The sequence below is a fragment of the Eptesicus fuscus genome, chromosome 13 (genome assembly GCF_027574615.1).
Source record: "Eptesicus fuscus isolate TK198812 chromosome 13, DD_ASM_mEF_20220401, whole genome shotgun sequence".
Classification (NCBI taxonomy): domain Eukaryota; kingdom Metazoa; phylum Chordata; class Mammalia; order Chiroptera; family Vespertilionidae; genus Eptesicus; species Eptesicus fuscus.
In genome coordinates, this window is record NC_072485.1 from 66,813,103 (window position 1) to 66,835,137 (window position 22,035).

At 46.6% G+C, this 22,035-nt stretch overlaps 1 protein-coding gene across 1 annotated transcript in view; it reads right to left on the minus strand.

The window, feature by feature from the left end:
- Positions 1–1,283: 1,283 nt before the first annotated feature.
- PTPRJ (protein tyrosine phosphatase receptor type J) overlaps positions 1,284–22,035 on the minus strand; it is a 41,220-nt gene continuing 20,468 nt past the window's right edge. Inside the window, exons 12-24 of the mRNA XM_054725709.1 lie at positions 20,313–20,520; positions 20,079–20,200; positions 18,839–18,926; positions 15,744–15,785; positions 14,968–14,976; positions 14,782–14,869; positions 14,162–14,252; positions 13,215–13,288; positions 12,974–13,108; positions 9,872–9,991; positions 6,781–6,941; positions 5,121–5,256; positions 1,284–2,844 (exon numbers count right to left, since the gene is read on the minus strand). Coding sequence (XP_054581684.1) covers positions 2,686–2,844; positions 5,121–5,256; positions 6,781–6,941; positions 9,872–9,991; positions 12,974–13,108; positions 13,215–13,288; positions 14,162–14,252; positions 14,782–14,869; positions 14,968–14,976; positions 15,744–15,785; positions 18,839–18,926; positions 20,079–20,200; positions 20,313–20,520 — 1,433 coding nt within the window. The 3' untranslated portion in view covers positions 1,284–2,685. The remainder of the gene's footprint in view (positions 2,845–5,120; positions 5,257–6,780; positions 6,942–9,871; positions 9,992–12,973; positions 13,109–13,214; positions 13,289–14,161; positions 14,253–14,781; positions 14,870–14,967; positions 14,977–15,743; positions 15,786–18,838; positions 18,927–20,078; positions 20,201–20,312; positions 20,521–22,035) is intronic.

Below are 22,035 nucleotides of genomic sequence, written 5' to 3' on the forward strand. Positions count from 1 at the left end.
CACCTTCCTCTTTCCTGTGACCCTCTCCCAGCCCCTACGTCCTTCACAGTTACACATGAATCTTCCCTTTGCGATCCCTGTGCTATAAATACTCTCGCCGCCCCACTCGCCCCGTCCACAGCGTCTTCAGGATGCAGAGAGGCGTGGTGACCTCCGTGTGACCTGCCGCTTGGAGTCCAGGCCTCTCCGGCACAGGCCTTCCTCTGGGGCTGGGAATGACGTCCGGGAGTGGCACGTGGGGCTGCTGGCCAGCTCCCAAGCCCACGCCAGGTGGAAGGGAGAGGGTTTCTGGGTGTTTTTTTTTTTAGTTTCTATACAATATGGTTATAATTATTGTTGCTTTCATTCATTTTAAAGGGATTGTGAGAGGCAAGCCCTTTTCTCGGATGTCTCCACGGCAGTGGTAGGGGCAGGGCAGGGCGGGGCACAGAATCTCCCTGGGATGTGACACCCCGATCAGACCCACCACAAAGGTTTCCTGACAAGTTGGAGCGGGGAGGGGTGTGGCCACAGAGCTGCTGCCTCAGCCGGCACCTCTGACTGAAGCTATGGGACTCTGAGATCTGCATGCATTGGGGGCCAGACCAGTGTGAAGGTTAGGAAGCAATCGGCCCAAACCCGGGTGCACCCCACACCCCACAACCGTGTGGTTTCCTTGATTCAGACCTACACAGCCAAAGGCCCCTCGGAAGTGGGGTCCAGAGGGCCCGACCTGGCCGGGCCAACCCATTCCTCGAAGGGTCTGACATTGAATGAACTGCTTACTACCAAAGACAGCAAAGGATTCAGCAAAAAGTGCAAATTTCTGTTTGGGAAGTAAGGGTCTCCCCAAAACGAGACATCACCACCTCTCCTTTTCATTCTTTCGGTACCTCAAAGGGAAAGGGGACAACGGGCGTACAGCACTGACCTCTGAAATGGATCAAGGGCGTCAGTACGTCGTGGTTCACCCTTCCTGACCCCACACACCCAGTCACACGTCCAGTTATCAAAGTGCCGGTGAGCTGAGGAGCGAGGCAGGGTTGGGAGAAGGGCTCCCACGGGCCCACAGGGAGCAGGGACCCCGGAGAGGACCCCGCTCCCATCTTCAATAGGACACATTCATCCTAAGGTTACAGCAGGACTCATGGCTGTGGCCAAGGGCCACGGGCTTTCGGGGGTCGGACATTCCTTCATAAGACCTTGTATACTCCGTTGCGGATCGGAGGATACACTCACAACTTCTTCACAATAGAACCTGAGCCACGACATAAAATAAAAAGAAACACATCCTTTCATGTTAATGCCTTGAGAAGTTTACAGATTATGTACCAATAAAATTAATCCACATAAATTCTGAAATTCTTGGTGGATACACACCTGAAGGAGGGAAAAAAAAAGTTAATCTACATTTTTTTTTAAATCAAAGTAATTACAGCAGCAGTATAGTGAAAAGAGGTTTTAAAAATAATAATTACATCTTGATACAAATTCAAACTTTGTACACCTCAATTCAAAGGAATGACTGTTTTTGAGAGTTTAGTATCTATATATATATACAGTAGATATCAATATGTGTCACCGCAGACAGACTAAAGCCAGTGGATTTCGAAGGAGGAGGAATTAATTTGACACTGTTTTCACACTGAAGTGTTCACAGATTGCCACGCATTTACACACACACACACACACACACACACACACACACACACACATAAAATGCCAACCTGAGTAAAACGTTGCTAAGAACCTAGAGCATCAGGAATCACTAGTCACATATTGCACCTTTAAATAATCCTTCTTACCAAATACGAAATGAGGGGGGAAAGGGACAGAACAGGGACTAGAAAAGGAGAGTCCATCACTGTAGGGTTTCCTTTGCTTCCCTACCCACCCCCACCCCAAATTCCACTCTCACTCAACCAGTGGGCTGAACACACACATCTGTGGGGAACTGGGGGGGGGAGTGGGAGGGGGGGAGAAGGGGAAGAAAGAATAGAGCATAAAACGGGAGGGGCTAGTGGGGGAGGGGCCTCCTCTAATCAAGGATAGGAATGTTACCGAGAAGGCTGAACCTCCGATACTAAACTACCGTTTAAATATTCTGCAGAGTCCAATTATGAGATTCGATACAAAAATAGAGAAATCTTCTGAGTTCTGCCTGTGGAAGCATAATTCAGAAAAGGCACATGTTCAAATAGAAAACCCAGGCCGGAGAGGCGCCGCCTGCCCCTCCCTGCGTGATCACGGTCCACAGTTCTGCACCTTCCATCAGCGAGATCCCGAGATTCAGTAGGTAAAAATAGACCTCTGATACTTAAAATATATTCAACCCAGCACGATCCTGGCTTTCCCATGTGGATCATATAAAATAGTTTTGTTTTTAAAAAAAAAAAAAATCTGCTTTGAAAAAGAATCATAGCTCACGTTTCCTGGTTTTCCATCATTCTCAAGGGAAAAGAGTGAACTCATCCCACCGGGGACCAGGATGCAGCTGACTGGCTCACCACCCGTCCACAGCCCCCAACAGCCCTAACTTCTCATCTGTCGTGTGTTACGTGGGCAGCTTCACACCCTCAGTTAGTTCTAACAAAACAGATCAAAGAATTGAGATATTAGACATCTAAAAGCATGTCGACATCGGGGCGCCTTTCTTTGCTGTGGGTGTGGTGGCCTCGTTAACTCCAGAGAGACTTTCCTTTGGAATCAGGCGATGTAACCATTGGTTTGTCCAAACGTGGCCACGGGGGCGATGTTTTCGTAGATTGTCATTGCGGTTGTGTTCTGGTAGATGAGATCCACTTTTGAGTCTCTGTGGGATCGGATAATATCCAAAACACACTGATTGAGGAAAACATACTGGTCCTGTTAGACAAGGGAAAAAGAAGGAAGCAAGTGAGCGCAGGTCCCATAGATTAGCATCCACCCTTATTTTTAAACTTGATTCCCACTCCCCAACCCCACCCGCCCCACAGTGAATACTTCAGGTTAACGCGTCCAGGGGTAATCACTTTCTAGTGAAACCTGCAACCCCAGAGAGCAAGAATCTCACCATCAATGATTCTCAGCCAGAGGGACAGACTCCCCAGACCTCCCCTCAGCAAGATTCCAAGATTCAGTAGTAAAAACAGACCTCTGGCACTTAAAATATATCCAACCCAACACGATCCTGGCTTTCCCCGTGGATCATATAATAGTCTTAAAAAATAAATCTGTTTTGCAAAAGAAAAAAAAAATGCTCCCTTTTTCTGGTTTTCCATACTTATCGAGGAAAGAAAAGTGAACTCATCCCACCGGTAACCAGGAATGTGCCCCCACCCACAGCCCCTGACAGCCCCACCTTCTCATCGCCATGTGTCGGTGCCACATCCAAGGAGAAATACCAGAATCGTGGGGGAAGGGCAAAGGAAGGATGTGGCGGTGGTAATGCACTTGTACATTCACATCATAAAAATTTCCAAAAGATTTTCTTGGCTAGTGAGGATGTGCAAAATAAGGAATAAACTGTGATTCTCAACAGAGGAGGTGGGGTTGAGGGGGATGATCAGGGTAGAGTTGGGGGGGGGACCATCTGGAGGCAGCATATCAGATCTGTAGTATCCATTAAAAGAGGAAGAAGAGGTATATGCCAACACGGGAAAATATCCATGATGCTGTAAGAGGAAATAAATTGCAGGGCAGTATCATATATAAAAGTTTCATTTTTTAAAAATACTCCAGGTCATGTGTGTGTGTGTGTGTGTGTGTGTGTGTGTGTGTGTGTGTTTGCGCACGCGAGAGCGTACACGTGTTTTTCTGCAGCTGTACATCAAGAAGCCTATGAAGATACACACAAGCTGTAAACATTGGCTACTTCCAGGGAGTGTGGGTGGGGAAGAAAAAAGTAAAAGAGAAAAATGTACCCTATATAATGCTGTATCGTCAGATCTTTTCATTGTAATATTATTTTCAGTTAATATTATTTTTTAAAATTTTAAAAGGGGCCTGAAAATCATTTGTAAGCAGGTATAAGATGTCTGTTTCTCTCAAAGGAGGAAAAAAGATAGAGAACCGCTACTCTATGTAATTATAGCAACAAAAAAAAAGAAAATGTCTTTTCCAACCAACACAGGAGGGCAATTCCACACTTTCCACCACAACCACACTGCTCACCCCAAAGCACGCCATGTACCCAGGCCTCTAGAACATTCCCTGCTGGACTCAAAAACAGGGCACATATTCACGGCGACAGCCCGATACAAAATGAACATGCTGCTCTCATCCTGGTCGAGGCAATTCACCCTGCAGCTTCGAGAAGGGCCACTTCCCAATATATGTGTGAGAACATGCCTGGAGAGGCTTGCCGGGAACATTGCAGGGACAGCCAGTCTAACAGGGCTACACGGCGGCACCGTGGCTACCAAGCATCCACTGTCTCAGTTGCCCACCATCCTCCCACAGCTACGGACCTGCTGTTGTTTAACCGGCACAAGGCTGGGATACATGGCTATATTCATGCGTAAAGCAGCATTACACTATTTCATATTATTAATATTTGATAAGTCTGTTTCACTAGCTTATTTTAAGGATGGTCAGAGGAGCTTCTTAGAAACAAAGAGCGATCCCAGCTGGTGTGGCTCAGTGGTTCAGCATCAACCTACGAACCAGGAGGTCACGGTTCGATTCTGGTCAAGGGCACATGCCCAGGTTGCAGGCCCGATCCCCAGTAGGGAGCGTGCAGCGGGCAGCCGATCATTGATCCTCTGTCGTCATTGATGTTTCTATCTCTCTCTCCCTCTCCCTTCCTCTCTCTGAAATCAATAAAAACATTTTTTTTTTTTAAATAAGAAACAAAGAGCGAAAAGGCCAATTTTATGAGTGTTAAATCCGAGAGACAAAGTTCAGGGACCTGCTGAGATTATCGGGTGAGTCGGTGGCAGCAGGTAAGGATCCTGTCTAGGGCTGTGGCGCCATCAGTGATATCAGTGCCATGGGTCACTGTATCGGGTAGTTCAAGCCCATGTCAGTTAAGGATCTTAAAGAAATCGAGTGTTACATCACGGCCAGGAGCCAGAAAGATCTGGAAGGGTGAAACAGTTTAGCACGAGTGCGTGACACGAACAGACAGGAAGGGTGGAGTGTCCAACAGATGTGGGCCTCACCTCTGTTTGCACCATTAAAGGCCTGTGCATGCGAAGGTCGTACACAATCCCGTACACGTCCACGGAGTACTCGTTCTCTATCTGATAGATGAGGCGATCAATGGCGATGAAAGTGCCCGTCCTTCCGACGCCCGCACTAGAAGGGAAGGGAACAAGCACGTCTCCGTGGGTGGCCTCTGCTGGACAGCTGCCCCTGCCCTGTGCAGGTGTGTGCTCTCCTCCATGACCAGGCTGCGAGGGCAGAGCCCAGGATCACTGAACGTTTGCTCTACTGAAACCTCAGCACATCAGAATGCACTGGCTTGGGACGGCGGCCCAAATCCTAGAGTTCCTTTGGAGTCAAATGCCACATATAAAACACCTTGCTAGCCCAGCTGGTGTGGCTCCGTGGTTGAGCATCGACCTCTGAACCAGGAGATCACGATTTAATTCCCAGTCAGGAGGGCACATGCCTGGGTTGCAGGCTTGACTCCCAGTGTGGGATGTGCAGGAGGCAGCCGATCAATAATTCTCTCTCATTATTGATGTTTCTGTCTCTCTCTCCCTCTCCCTTTCTCTCTGAAATCAATAAAAATATATATATTTTTTTTTAAAACACCTTGCTAGAGCTTCTTGGATCCCAGGCCCAGTCAAGTTGCCACCATAAGCTAGGATGGCAAGTTTCATCAATTTATTCCCCAGGGGGCAACACAGCTCCTCCTTTCTTCTGTCTTAAGTTCACCCATTCGCTTTAAAGCTCATGTCACTGTTCTAGAGGAGGGGGAGCAACTTCTTCTGCAAAGGGCCAGACAGTAACTATCCTCGGCTGTGCAAGCCAGTGGCCTCTTTCTGCCGTTGCGGCGTGACAGTAACTACAGACAATATACAAACTAATGAGCACGGCTGTGGCCCAGGACAACGTCATGAAAATAGGCAGCAAAACAGATTGTGGTGATAGTGCCATGGGAATATATACTTATCCCCAAACTTGTCAAGTCGTATATATTAAGTGATGTGCAGTTTTTTGTATGTCAAAAAAATATTTTAAGTGAATAAGTAAAACAAACTAGAATTATGTGTTTCGATATTGTTAAATAACAAACCAACGTGCTGAATGAAGAAAGCAGGCTGCAGAATGATGTATACACAATAAAACCTGGTAAAAGTTTAAAGCTGTATGAAACCAGAGAGATATACACATATGCAATAAAACATAAAAGCACGCAAGGGAATAACGCACATGAACTTTAGGACGACATTCACCTGGGATAGGAGACTGGTAGGTGGAGACTTTATATCTAGAATGTATTATTAACAAAAAGAAACACATGTGGTCTCGTGGTATGCTTTATGAATTGTTACTCTTCTCTATATTTTTGTAAGATTGAAATATTTTATAAGAAAATATTATAAAAAAGAAATATGTTTCAATACATGATAGTTTAAAAAAAAAATACAGGCAGCCTACCAGATCTGGCCCACAAGCTATAGTTCCCCATTCCCTGTCCCAGGGTTTAGGGACTAAGTTGTGGCCACGTCTCCAAACCTTACCTGAATCTGTAAATTCACAGATTCAATTCACAGAACGCCTACTGCATTCAATCTAGACCTTGCTTTTCAAAAGTGTTCATACTTATAACTGCCTTTGAAGTCTGTCTCAGGTGAAGCGCCCCCTGCCTACCTGCAATGCACCAGAATTGGCGATCCGGGAGGACTCTGCTTCATGTAGTCACGGACAAGATACCGGAAGTTGATGAGCAGGTCAGTGGTGTCGGGAACCCCGTGGTCAGGCCAGGACGTGAAGTGGAATTGTCGCAGAGGGTGGCTGTCACTTGTCTGTTTCTAAAAAGCCAAGAAAAGAAACAAGAGGTTAGCTCTGGCCAGTGTGGCTCAGTTGCTTGAGTGTTGCCCCCCGTGTACCAATGGGTCCCGGTTCAATTCCTGGTCAGGGCATATGCTCAAGTTGCACGTTCAGTCCTCAGACAGGGCGTGTATGGGAGGCAGCCAACGAGTGTTTCTCTCTCACCTCGATGTTTCGTTCTCTCTCCCCCTTCCTCTCTCTCTAAAAATCAATAAAAACATATATTTTTTTAAAAAAAGAAGAAGTAACTAGAGAATAGATCCCGAGAGAAAAGCTGCCTGGCAACATCAGAAAGGCTGTGAAACGAAGCAGTACCTGAATGCTGAACCGCACCAAATGGCTGAAAGGTGGCTTTCAACCAGGAGTGGTTACAACTAGAAATTAGAATTTTATTTTGGTGCAACAGCTAATAAAGTGCTTACACAAACTTCAATGTACTCATCAATTCCTCATCACATACACAAGCCGGAGGGTTTATTATCCGCCTTTAAAGACAAGGGAGCAAAAGTCCCAAGAAGTAAAGTGATGTCCCCAACACTCGGCATAGGTGGTAGAAGTCCCTCACCCTCTGAATTCGGGTTCAGACCTCTTCCCTTTCCCACCACAGCTCCCGGCCTATAGCGTGCTCACATGCACACCCACAGCTCCTTAGCGCTTTGTAGGGCCCATCCCTGAGCCCCCCTGGGAATGTCACTGACCTAAAATAAACGTATCGAATCCCGCTGAGACACTGGGCGCCTTCAGGGCAAGAACTGCCTCGTAATTCACGTCTCCGGAGAATTTAAGAACATGGTAGGCAAGTAGCAAGCACCACGTAAATATTTAGAATTGTAGGCACTTGAGAAAAGACCTCCCACATCCCCCCCCCAAAAAAAAAATCTATATCAACAGCAGACAGACAATAGCAAGTGAACCCTGTTACAAGTTAGTTATTACACAGACGGGTTTCCTACCAGGATGGGAGCATGGACATTGCTGATCAGAACTCCACCCAGGCTGGGCCATTCCTGTCCCTGATTCAACCGTCCTCACTAGGCCCACAGCCAGGCACTGGCCGCACCTGTGTGTGTGTCCACATCTGGACTGCACTGTGTGTGCCTACATCTGGACTGCAGGCATTGCCATCTCCTTTATGACAGCTACCTTGGAGGCTTTTTTTAAAAAATGCATATACATTATAAACACAGTGCATTCACATTCTTCAAAGTGTGGAAAACAGTAAGGAAGCAAGGCAGAAACAAGGGAGAGAGTTCTGTGACGTCCCATCACACACATATGTAACATTCACAAACTTAACCAAAAGTATTCACCCAAAGAAAGCCAGCCTTGACAGGGAAGAGGAGAAAAAGAAAGAGGGAAGTCGGACTTGTCAATATTATTTCTACAGGGAGGCAAAGGAGCCCAGATGAGGGGTGACAGTCAAAAGAAACGTTTCACTCTACCTGTTATGTTTCCACTTCTAAAAACGAAAATATACATGTGCATTTTCTGTGATTAAAAAGTAAATATTTTACTAAATGCTATGTGGTATCCTAGATTGGGTCCTGGAACAGGAAAGGGCTTTAGTAGAAAAATGTGAAATCCAAATAAAATCTGAAGTTTAGTTAACAAAAAATAATAATAATAGTAACAGTAATTTTTAAATGATGTGAATAATTCCACCCACAATTCTCTTCCACAAGGGTAAAAGCAACCAAGGATAAGCCAGTCCATTTTAAATGGGCGAAATCTATAGAAATATGCGTGACATTTTAAAGAATTCTCCATTATTATAAATTGCATTATTTATGCAGACAACACAAGTGCATGATAAGAGTCTGGACAGCATGTCCCCGAAAGGAATTAAAATATTAGCTAAGGCCAGAGCCTTTGAGAAACAGCAATTAGTAAAGAGTTAATACTTAACATGACACACTGCATCCATGACTTATGGAAATCTTCAAGGATAATTCTCGTACATTAGTACCTAACCCCCATCCCATAAAATTCAACACCACTGAATCCACTTGCAGGCTTTTCTTTCATGTATTATTCATAATATGCATAAAATTTTGTCTCCTAGCATGTTTACTTAATTATGTTCATGGCAATTATCCAGTCTACATAGCTATCATTACTAATAGCTGAATAATGACACAATGACTAGATAACCTATAGTTTAGTTCTCCATTCTCCAAAAGCTAGATATTTGCATGGTTTCCAAACCCCCCCCTCCCATTACAAATAATGCTGAGATTCATTTTTATGGATAAAAAGCCTTCTCCTATATTTTATATTGATTCTTTGGAATAGATTCTAACACTTGGAACCACCAGACCAAGGGGAAATTTTTATGCCCTGGATAATAAATCACAAAGGAGTATGCCCATTCACATGCCCATCAGAAGCTAATGTCGCTTCCTGACACTGCTTCCATTTTTAAGCACCCTTAACCAAAGAGAGAAGACACATAAACTGACTTCCTAAAGTGCCTACACAATTTATTGGATTTGTTTTCATAATTTTGAGGGGTTAAGGAAGCCTTGTGTCCATGCTCGGGAATCCTATTAATGAAACTGTCCAACAGGAAATGGCTGTTCCTGATGTCACAGTTCCTACTAATGCAAAAGGGCCTTGGTTTGTAACAAAAACTCTACAAGCAAGTCAGCAAGTGGAAAGAAAGGAGCTATGGATGCTGAGCCATTAAGGTCCATTTTTTTTAAGAATAACATGAAATGCTTCTTAAGAAAGTAAAGCTAAAGGGTTGCTTTAGAGTGTGTATAGATATGAATTGTTTTATTCTGTAAAGAAGAAAGCAAAAACACTTTTTGAAGGCATAGAGAAGATTGGTTAATATTAACCTAAAACGGATCACCCCTAAAATTAATATATGGTCATTTTAGGGGAGACCTAGCCATCCTGACCTACTTACATTTTTCACTATGAAGTCTCTGATGGTCCATTCTGGAAGAACAATTTCGGATGTCATTGCCACAGTTATGTCCCCATAGTCCTTGGCCTGCTTGGAAGGCCAGTACTCCTCACACTTGGTCTAGAATAAAAGTGCATTCTTTAAATATTTTATTTATTGATTTGAGAGAGACAGAGACAGAAACATCCATTTGTTGCTCCACTTATTTATGCATTCATTAGTTGATTCTTGTATGTGCCCGGACCAGAGATCAAACACCCAACTTTGGCGCACTGGAATGGTGCTCTAACCAACTGAGCGACCCGGCCAGGGCTACAAGTGCATTTTTATACAAAGACTGAGATCACACCATCTGTTATCACTGAAGCCTCTCAAGTGAGACCAGATATTGACAACTGGCATCAGGGACTAAGTCCTCTAGTTGGGTTCTGTTTGACTCTTAAAATTGTGTGTGTGTTTTAATTTACAACTGTTGCCAACTCTTTTAAAATTGAAATATTTCTCATTAGAAATCCAGATTTCTGGCTTCTCTTAAAAAAATCAGATCTGGCCAACGCTGAGCACTCATTTCTGCATGAAAACTGAGTTAGCGCTAAGCAGCAGCTGTAACTTCTCAGGGGACACAGTCCCACCCAGTGCCCTGTGGCCCCCACAGCAGCCCCTCCATGACTGTTCCCTGAACTAAACTCTGATTGACCCAGAACCACGTGCAGCTGGAAGAAATGAGATCTGTGCCCAATACACCATAGACACACTAAGTGCCATACAAACATAGACGCCAGTAAAGAGGATCGGATGAAATCATTTTAGGATCTTGGATCCTATAAATTAGTGAGCAAATGTGAACAGAAAAAAAAAAATCAAAAAACAACTGCTCTTCTAAGGTGGTGAAGACCTTGGGCAAGGGGTAGGAGCGGGCTAGAAGGTGTCAATGGGGGGAAAAAGGGAACATATGTAATACTTTCAACAATAAAGATAAATTTTAAAAAGAAAAGAAACGACTGCTCTCCAAGAATATCTGCAACCCCATTTGGCAAACAACAATACACACATACACACACACACACATACTCAACTTTCTAAGGTATGCTCTACAGCTGGTGGTTTCCAAACCTGGTTGGTTATCGGATTGACTGACCTGGGAGATCTGTTTTGCTTTAAAAACCGATGCCTGGGTCCCACCTCCAGAAACTCCAACCCAGGCATGGAACCTGCATTTTTCCTAAGATTCCAGTTTTTAGACCACTGCTCCAAGAAAGAGCACAGAACTTGAACATACACGGACATGGAGTTGACTTCCAGCTCCAGCTCTTAACCAGCTGGATTTTTGTTGCCACCTTGTGGGCAAGTTCTTAAACTCCCTGAGCCTCAGTTTCCCATCTATAAAATACTGATAATACCTCACAGGGCATTTTAGGAAAGAAATAACATATATGGAGCATATTGTGCAGAAAATACTGTAGTCTGGCTCCCTTCCCCTTTCACCCAGAATCAATATCATCCACTTCCCCTGACCCAAGATGAACAAGGGCCCATCTAAAGTCAACCTCATGGTCTTTGTTCAGTTACATACATCACTTTTGTTTGTCTAACAGATATTTATAAGAATGTTCCATTGTGAAGCCCAGGGCTGAACAGCCCATAACGTTCATGTACATTCATAATCTATGTTCTCTTATGCGCATTAATGGGCTGTTCTCCTGATACCAGAAGGGGGTGCAAAGCCCTACCTTCTGTATCACAAGAAGATGGGAATCATCTCTCATTGTTCTTTGCTACCTTTCCTTCTTCCATGCCCAGCCCCTGCCACAGGACCTTACACAATCTTGGGCTGGAAAAATATCTGCTCTATGAAAGGGAAGAAAAGAACATTAAAAGAAATGGTGTCTGCCCGGCCAGCATGGCTCAGTGGTTGAGTGTGGACCTATGAACCAGAAGGTCACAGTTCAGTTCCCCGTCAGGGCACAGGTTGCAGGTTCAATCCCTCGTGTGGGGTGTGCAGGAGGCAGCCGATCGATGATTCTCTCTCATCACTGATGTTTCTCTACTCCCTCTCCCTTCCTCTCTCTGAAATCAATAAAAATAAAGAAAAAGAAAAAAGAAATGATGGCAGGTCCCACCATCCCCTAGCACAGTGCGACTCAAAGCAGACATGCTGGAGCAACAGAAGCATCAGCCCCTGGGAACTGTCCCAATGCAATTCTTGGGGCCCCACAGACCCTCTGAATGAGAAACTCTAAAGGTGGAACGTCCCTCCAGGTGATTCTGATGTACGTTCAAGTTTCAGAACTCAGGTCTAGGGGCCTGAGTCCTATCCTAGTCTTCAAGTAAAAAAACCTACAGGAAAAGATTCACAGAGCAACATTAGGTCCCATTCCTCAGGCACAGAATTCCTGAGTTCAGCATGTTTTCCAATTCTCCTCAGACCCATTTATGGAAACATGGGGTTTTAGTACCAGCAGAAATCTTCTCTTTAATGGAAACGGCCAAAGGATTCCAGGCCATCACCAGGGAGAGAGACTGCTGAGACATATCTGGGGGAAAGTCTGAGATTCTGCATCAAGAAAAGTTTCCAGTGCTAAAAACCACGTTTGAAAATCACCAGGGTGGTCGAGTACCGTCTCACAGACAAAGCTGGTTGCTTAGAGACACGATGCCTGCACCCAGCCGCAGAGCTGGAGGGCGGAGCTGGGCCGTGAGCAGCAGCATCTTGTTCCAGGCCTGGGACATCTACCCACCTCCTGGTCTTAACCAACTCCAGCAGCAGTGACTTAATGAACAGAGACTATTATGTGTCCACAAACGGAGGTAATAATAAAATAGATTTTTAAAGATTTTTTTTCACTCTGTAGTTTTATGTTATTTTAAATAAGATTTTATTTTTCTAACTTTTCACTTGGAGAATTATAAAGACAGAAAACAAGTTTCTAAGAATAGAGGTGCTAATGTTTGGTGAAGTGTGTGTGTGTTTTTAAAGACAAATGAAAAAAATTAAAAAGACAAATGGTGTTTAAGATACTTAACCTTCCACCACAGTAAAAAAAAAAAAAAAAAAAAAAGAATTAATAATTTATTAATATATAAATTTTAAAAGATGCTTACCCTTCCCTGTTCAACACATTTGGTCAGCATGACAATGGCATATACATTTTTCTCCCAAACCATACGCCAAAAATCTTTCAAAGTGTTGGGTAAAGGTCCTTGTGTGGCAATGAAATCTTTCTTGGAATGGTAGCCCTAGAAACCGAAAGCCACACATATTCAATGTCAAAGGAACAGAAAGGGGAGCTCCGAAGGTCATCACCCCAACAAGCCAGTGCTCTGAGAACCTCTCCCCACTTACAGGCATGTAGTTGGCATTGATGTAGTCGTCGGCTGAATGGGTCTGGACTGAAAGTCTGACACGGGAAATATCATCTGCGGATTTAAGAGGAAAAAAGGTCCTCGTGAGAAGCAAACATTTGAGGAGAGAGACATACCAGAGAGGAAAAAGAGGTACAAGATAGCACAGGGGCCCTGTCACCCCTTGGGGGAACACAGGGTGGCATTTACACATGCGGCCACATTTAATCCTCACAGTCACCCTGTGTCACCATGGCACGGAGGGGCTATGTGGCAGTCAGTGGCAGAATCAAGGATTGAATCCAGGCAGCCTGGCACCAGGGCCCCAGCTCTCAACCAGGCCACCCCGCCTTCTCAGACGACACAAGCCACTACTGTGAGCACCTTGGGTGAGAGCCATGAGCCAGGTAACACCCTCAGCAATTTACCTTTTCCTCAAAACCACCCTATAGCCCAGCCGGTATGGCTCAGTGATTGAGCATCCACCCAGGAACCAAGAGGTCACAGGACCCATTCCCTGTCAGGGCACATGCCTGGGTTGCAGGCTTGATCCCCAGTAGGGGGCGTGCAGGAGGCAGCTGATCAATGATGTTTCTCTATCGATGTTTCTATCTCTCTATCCCTCTCCCTTCATCTCTAAAATCAACATATATATATAAAACGGACAGACCTTGCCCAAGCCTGGTCCTGCCACAAGTCACTTAGCTACTCTGTGCCTCATTTTCCTCATCTACAAAATAAATATCCCACTACTTATTTTATAAGGTTGTTGTGAGGACTGGATTCAATGGAAGATGCCAAAATACAATGCTTAGTATAAAATAGGTGACTAATGAACAGTTATGGAAGTGGCTAGTTGGTATTTTGATTCCCCTCCCCTCTACTGCTAGAGCAGCGACGGCCAAGGACAGAAAAAAAAGGAAGACCATGTGGGAAAAAACAACTTACAAGGCAGAACATTATTATAGCGGTTCTTCCCTCTATTCTCAGCCAGTTCAGCTGCATATTTAGGTTGACTAATTCCAACAAGCTTCAGATCCTGAAAATAAAACAAATACGTTGTCCATTTAGTTAGTGTTCAAACATACTTCAGTTGACAGCCCTCTAGCTTGAATTCCCAGCTTCTGTATCTCTGCATAATCTTCAGGTATCCACATCAGGAGAATCAAAGGTCCATCTACTAGTAAGTCAGGGGTGGGGAACCTTTTTTCTGCCAAGGGCCACTTGGGTATTTATCACATCATTCACAGGCCATACAAAATTATCACCTTAAAAATTAGCCTGCTATATTGGTCAAACATGTAATTAACTCCCCCTAATGCCTTGGCAGGGCCAGACCAAATGGTTTCGTGGGCCGTATAAGGGGGGTGGACGTTCCCCACCCCTGATCTAAGTGCTCACAGACCACACCACAGCCGTGTGACACCGGGGGAAACACGAGAACTGCTGTCCCCTCCAAGCAGCAGGTCGCCTCTTCCCCAGAGCTTCACCATAAAATAAAAATGGGCAATTTTACAACTTTCAGGGAAAACGAAGCAATAGAAAGCACAATATTTACAACCACATACTTCATATTCTTCTGCAAACCCACAGTTGGAGTCAGCTTGCTGTTTCTTAAAGTAGGTCTCAAAATTCTCCACTCTGACTAGCTTGGATCTAAGAAAACAAAACAACGTATTAGGATGTTATACGTTCAACCAAGTTTAAAATAGAAAAATGCAAGTTATTTTTTAAAAAGCCAAGAGCTTACTCACTTTTTAGGTCTTCACCATAGAAAGGGAAAGAAAGAAAAATCGGCCATTAGAAAAAAAATGACTCAACCCACCATGCCTCTGGAGATGACAGTAAACATCTCCCCAAAAGGAGAAAATCTATCGTATACTTTTCTGGAGGGAGGGAGTGTTGGTGGAGGGCTGAGTATCATGTTGTTTACAAAACTCAGAAATGTGCATTCGGAAATTCGACTTCTAGATCCCGTGATGTAACCATTTGGCTTTGTAACTCTGAGCAAATTCTCTGCTCCTAGATCTTGATAACCTATTTTTTAACCGCAAAATATCTATTCGTGGAAGTGCTGGTAGAATATGGTCCTACTTGCTGTAGTAGCCCATGGCAGGAAGCTAGTGCAGGAGATCGACCCCCACAGATTCCTTGCAGAATAACAAAGCTAGCAAGAGCTTCTGGACAATCGTGGCCAAATGTGTCAGTCAGGAAAAGTGATAGCAGTTTCCACCAAAAACTGTCTAGACCAGTGTTCGGCAAACTCATCAGTCAACAGCGCCAAATATCACCAGTACAACGATTGAAATTTCTTTTGAGAGCCAAATTTTTTAAGCTTAAACTTCTTCTAACGCCACTTCTTCAAAATAGACTCGCCCAGGCCGTGGTATTTTGTGGAAGAGCCACACTCAAGGGGCCAAAGAGCTGCATGTGGCTCGCAAGCCGCAGTTTGCCGACCACGGGTCTACAGTTACTGAACAGATGGGGGATGGAATGTCTTACAATAAAGCCCATAACACTGGAGACTTACTTAATTTGAGAAAAGGACACTTCATTGTTCTTTGCATCTTTCCTGTTTTAAAAGAAAAAAAAAACACATTAGATTAAAAAAAAAAACAAGGTTAATTCTGTGCTTTGCCCCTTTCATGTATCTACAAAATGCCTTTTCCACGGGCATTAATCCATACACGACACCAAGCTTAACAATCTAAGCAACCAATGCTGCCTATACAGACCTGTGGAGGTCCTCTCTTTACACCACCTAAAAGTGTGGACGGATCTTCCTCGAGCAGCTTTGAGGAAATCCCTTGCATAAATATGTATCAGCAGCATTACCTTAGTCTAAAGTGAGACTCGCTGTTTCATACTCGGCTTGCATAAAGCCTTTCTGATCCATTAATGGAATAAACCAGAAACTATACCCAGCACAGGGAAGGTAGTGGGGTGCTGGTGCTCTCCTGCACTCTTGGCTAAGCCCCATATGGATGTTAAAACACTTTCTGGAACAGAATTTGGCTCTAGTATCAAAATCGAAAACATGTATACCCACTGACTCAGCCACTGCCCGCTTGGAATTTAAGGAAATAATCATGAATGTGCCCAAAGATTTAGGCACAAGGATAAATAACTGTGGCAAAGAAAAAAAATTAGGAAAGTGGTTAAATAATATCCATAGAGTTGAATACTCTGTAGCCATTTAAAGTGAAGAAGAAATGACGCTATCCACGTCTTAAAGTGAATAAAGCAGGCTGGAAAACAACATGTATCATATGGTTCCACTTGTGTGTGTATGCATGTATGAAGTTGTGTGAGTTTTGTAATTACATCATGTTAAGGGTGGTTTCATATGCTACAATTTTGGATTATCTATTTTCTTTGCTCTTCTTTTACTTTGATTTTTGTTGTTTTTTTTGACACAGCATGTATCATTTTTATTTTAACACTAGAGGCCTGGTGCATGAAATTCGTGCACTGGGGGCGGGGGAGTCCCTCAGCCCAGCCTGCACACTCTCCAATCTGGGATCCCTCTCACAATCCAGGATTGCTGGCTCCCAACTGCTCGCCTGCCTGCCTTCCTGATTGCCCCTAACCGCTTCTGCCTGCCAGCCTGATCACCCCCTAACCACTCCCCTGCCAGCCTGATTGATGCCTAACTGCTCCCCTGCCAGCCTGGTTGCCCCTAATTGCCCTCCCCTGCAGGCCTGGTCACCCCCAACAGCTCTCCCCTGCAGGCCTGGGTCCCCCCCAACTGCCCTTCCATGCAGGCCTGGTTGCCCCAAACTTTCCTCCTCTGCCGGCTTGGTCACACCTAACTGCCCTCCCCTGCAGGCTTGATGGCTCCCAACTGCCCTCCCTTGCAGTCCTGGTCCCTCCCAACTGCCCTCCCCTACTGGCCTGATCGCCCTCAACTGCCCTCCCTTGCAGACCTGGTGCCTCCCAACTGCCCTCCCCTGCTGGCCATCTTGTGGCAGCCATCTTGTGTGTTGGAGTGATGGTCAATTTGCATATTACTTTTTTATTAGATAGGAAGATACAATAAAGCTGGTTTTGACCCCTCCCTTGCAAAAAAAAAAAAAAGTATCAGAATCTAATGCAAAACACTGGACTGTGATCACTTCCTGTCAGCTCAACGGGGCAAGGTGTTGGCAGAAGAACCTGCGTAGCCCCACTGGAAACCCTGGGCCGGGAGGAAAGTCCTTTGGCCTGATGACAGCGATGCATCCCAGCTGAGATGCCGGCGTCACACAGCACACAGCCAGGCAAGAGGGTATGCAAGGGCAAAGACCAGCCTCAAGTTTGTTTCCATACTTCCTACACTCAGCTCCTTCCTTGCAATGGGGCCTGCAAGACCTGCCTCACATGAGAATTCGAGGGAAGCACAAATGCAGGCACACGGTAAGCACTCAAAATGGAGCCATTTAACCCCCTCCCACGGCAGTTGTACAGATGCTAATCATAGCACACCAGGCGCGAGCACTGTGCAAAGCACTTTGTTTGTTTAATGCTTTTCAGCATCATGAGTTAAGATACTGTTATCCTCCACCCCACCCCACCCCCACTTCACAGATGAGGACAATAACGCTAAGCCAGAGACAGGGCCCATGACCAAAGTTAGCTAACTCTAAACGGAAATCTCTTAACACCTGGAAACTGGTTTGTGAACTAGAAAGCACTGTTTGAAAGGAGCGACCTACACACGGTGCTTACCAAGGCCTGATGTCAGGGCTGGGATCGGCTTTAAAATCCCCCAGCTCGGGGTGGAGATGAAATAAGACTATTCATACAATCGAGATTATGGATAAGGGGACATGGGGCTTAAGACACTATCCCCTTCAATTGTGTAACAGTGAAATTTCTCATAATAAAAAGCTGTCTTAAAAACATAGTCCATTATTATTAACTAGAGGTCTGGTGCATGAAATTCATGCACGGGGGCCTGTGTCTCTCAGCCCAGCCTGGACCCTCTCCAACCTGGGACCCCTCAAGGGATGTGCGACTGCCCATTTAGGCCCGATCCCCGTAGGATTGGGCCTAAATGGGCAGTCAGACATCCCTCTCACAATCCAGGACTGCTGGCTCCCAATTGCTCACTTGCCTGCCTTCCTGATTGCCCCTAACCGCTTCTGCCTGCCAGCCTGATCAACCCCTAACCACTCCCCTGTCAGCCTGATTGATGCCTAACTGCTCCCCTGCCAGCCTGATTGCCCCTAACTGCCCTTGCCTGCAGGCCTGGTCACCCCTAACTGCCCTCCCCTGCAGGCCTGGTCACCCCTAACTGCCCTTCCCTGCAGGCCTGGTCCCCCCACAACTGCTCTCCCCTGCAGGCCTGGGTCCCCCCCCAACTGCCCTTTCCTGCAGGCCCAATCGCCCCCAACTTCCCTCCTCTGCCGGCCTGGTCACCCCTAACGCCCTCCCCTGCAGGCTTGATCACCCCCAACTGCCCTCCCTTGCAGGCCTGGTCCCTCCCAACTGCCCTCCCCTGCTGGCCATCTTGTGGTGGCCATCTTGTGTCCACATGGATGCAGCCATCTTTGACCACATGGGGGCAGCCATCTTGTGTGTTGGAGTGATGGTCAATTTGCATATTACTCTTTTATTAGAAAGGAGGATGTAAGCAACAGTCACCTTTTCTTCCTCCAGAAGATGAACCCTCCAACAGCCACAATCACCACGGCACCAAAGATACATCCGAACACGGCTCCACAGATGACACCTGGGAGAAGTCCAAAAGGGAGGCGCCTTCAGGGGGTGCTCCCCAGCCACCCGGGAGCCCTCAACCCAGACAGCGGGTGTGTGGGTGTGACCGTGTGTGTGTGTGTGTGTGTGTGTGTGTGTGTGTGTGTGTGTGACATACACAAGGTTCAATACTTTTGGGCCTAAAACTAGTCTAGGCATTTGGGTTACTGGTCCCCAGTTCACCACTAACAGGAGGGCCTCAGAAACTTACTGCTGGTCCATATGGTCTCAGACTTGGGTCCCTGACGCTCCTAAAACTCACTGAGACCCCAGGTCTCTGGGTCTGTTTCCCCAGCGGCAAATTTAGGGGACTGGACTAGCGCAGTGATTCTCAGGTTCTAACCCACGGATTTCTTTCTTCAAATGAAATTGCATGCAGCAGTCCAACTAGGTAGGGGTGGGAGTGGGGAGCGTCTAGGGGCTCGGCCCCATTTGGTGAGGCAACCACTGGCGCACTTCTCACCTGCTGAGACCAACAGCCACGGATGAGCAGAGGTGCCTACAGCACCGCGCTCAGGTGACATGAACCCCCCTGCTCATGGGGGCAGGTGTGGGGACTCCCAGCACTTCGCTCCTGGGGAGGAATTCTTTCCTGTAGTGAGCAACTACCACGTGTGAAAACCAGACAAACTGACCAGCCAGTGGGTCCCTCTGACTCTGGCCTGGAGGGAGGGGACGATTCCTGCTTGGGTCCCTGATGCGCCTAAATCACCGCGCTCTGTGTGATAAAGGGCAGGAGCGCCTGACCCGGAGTCTGAGACCAAATGTCAGGGCTGCCCCTAAGCCACAGGGAGTCACTGCCCCTCTCGGGGCCTTAACCCCTCATTTCTCAAATGAGTTGGACAAGACGCTGCCTGTGGCTCCTTCAAGGATTCTAGGCACTGAGTCACCCTGTGTGTCTGGCACGTGGGCACACAAACACCTGCAGACTGTAGTGCAGCTGGCATTCCGAGAAGGGGGCGGGGGCCGTGGGGACCTCATGGCCAAGCGACACCTCAACTTCTGAGAAGAGAAACCAGGCACCCCAACCCTCCTGGAGCCCACGGGAGGCACATGGACACCCAGCCTTCTGTGGACACTGGCAGCCACACCCACAGGGTTGCTAACAGCACTGATGGTCTTCCTCTACCTGGGTCCTGGGGCAAGGACACGGCCTCCGAGTAGCGGCTAAAGGACACGTAGCTCCCGTTCCCGTCTATGAGTCCACTCTCGGGGCTGAAGGTGATATTGGTGAAGCCGGCCACACAAGCCCTGTGGGATGACCAGAGGAAAAAGAGGCCGCTGAGCGTGTCCAGCTCGCAGGCGTGGAAAGCTCTGCACCGGGAGGCTCGGCCCCCACAGAGGAGGAACCGGGAGGCCTTACCGATAGGAGCCCAGGGGCTCCAGCTTCCCGTTGTAGTAGCCGTGAGTGTTGGACTCGTTCCCCACGTCGATTTCGTATTTCCGGACTTCCGACAGGCCCTGAGAACGCGTCTGTTGGTCTGTTGTTATGAGATACGTCACGTAAGTCGCCGAGGACCCCCTTTTGAAATCTCCGTAAGTATGGCTCAAATCCTCAGTAGACGGGTTAGCTAAGAAAGGCACACAGAAGGGAAGCCATAAGGAAATGATTGCAGAGAGACTTGGGTCTCCCACAGTCCACATAAGGACAGTGACACGGGGAGACAGTGATGAGAGCCGCCACCTCTCAAGGATGCTTTCCATGCCAGTGCTTTACTTACGGGAACTCATTGAACCGCCACCATAATCTCTTCACATAGGTTTACCATCCCCATTTGACAGATGGGAAAATGAAGGCCCAGAAAGGGACAAGGACCCAAGGCCACACTGCCTCCGTGGTGGAGCTGTATTTCTAACCCAGACGATCTCACTTGAGCGTGTGGCCTCATCCATCACAGGCTGGCCACTATGCCATATGGCCTCCCTCTTTCAGCAGAGGCCTGAGTGTGGGATTTGCTGAAAACCTTCAGAGCAAACTGACTAGACATTTGAAACAGACTCAGAACAAAAGGCAGGAAGGCAGAGAAAGATCGCGAGGTCACTGCTTGAGACTTTGCTGCAGGTTTATGACAGCAGCAAGTTTCTTGTCTTGCAGGATCCCACACCTGGCGGTGAGTTTGCGCTCCACCTCCCTCGACATGAGGACAGTATCACAGGTTGGTATCACAGGAGCTGCACTGCACTCTTCACATTTAAAGAACCATCAGAAACATGGCCTGGCCAGGGTGGCTCAATGGTTGAGTGTCGACTCATGGACCAGGAGTTCCATTCCCGGTTAGGACACATGCCGGGGTTGCGGGCTCAATTCCCAGGGTGGAGCATGCAGGAGACAGCCAATCAATGATTCTCTCTCATCATTGATGTTTCTATGTCTCTACCTCTCTCTCTGAAATCAATAAAAATATATTTAATAAAAAAACAACAACACAACTTGGCATTTTCAATCCAGGCTTTGTGCAAAGCACCCCCACGCAGCTAGCAGACACCCTTGCGTCATTCCTTCCTTACTTCCAGAGAATGTACTGGGGCATGTAAGGAAAAGCAGCCTTTCCTCCACCTCCTCGCTCAGCTATGCGATGCTCTTTGCAAGTTCCCACTACAAATGCAGATCATCGTGTCTGCTTTCAAGAGGAAGTCATGCTGTGCTGATGGTTTGTGCGTGTGCATTTGCATGGGGGGCGGGGGAGGGAGGAAGAGGGCAAAGAGACAGAGAGACAGAGAAAGTTGCTTAAGAACACCTTCTGCCACCCAAAAGGTAAGACCCTGTGTTGTAAAAAGAGATGAAAAACCTAGATCGGAGGTCGGCAAGGTACAGTCCATGCACCAGATCCGCCAGCGGCCCGTTCTGGCCAATGGCATTTTATTAGAACAACCCCACTCATTCTTTCTGTCTCTTCCATGCCTGCTCTCACAGGAGCAGAGCTGACCAGTTGCGACAGAGATGTAAGGCCTGCAAAGTTTCAAATATTTGCTGTCTGGCCCTTTATAGAGAGTTTGTCAACCCCTGACCTACGTCATCAGGCACATAGCCGACCCCCTCCCACCCCAACTGGGTGCCAAGCGTGGGCTACAGTGTATGTGTATCT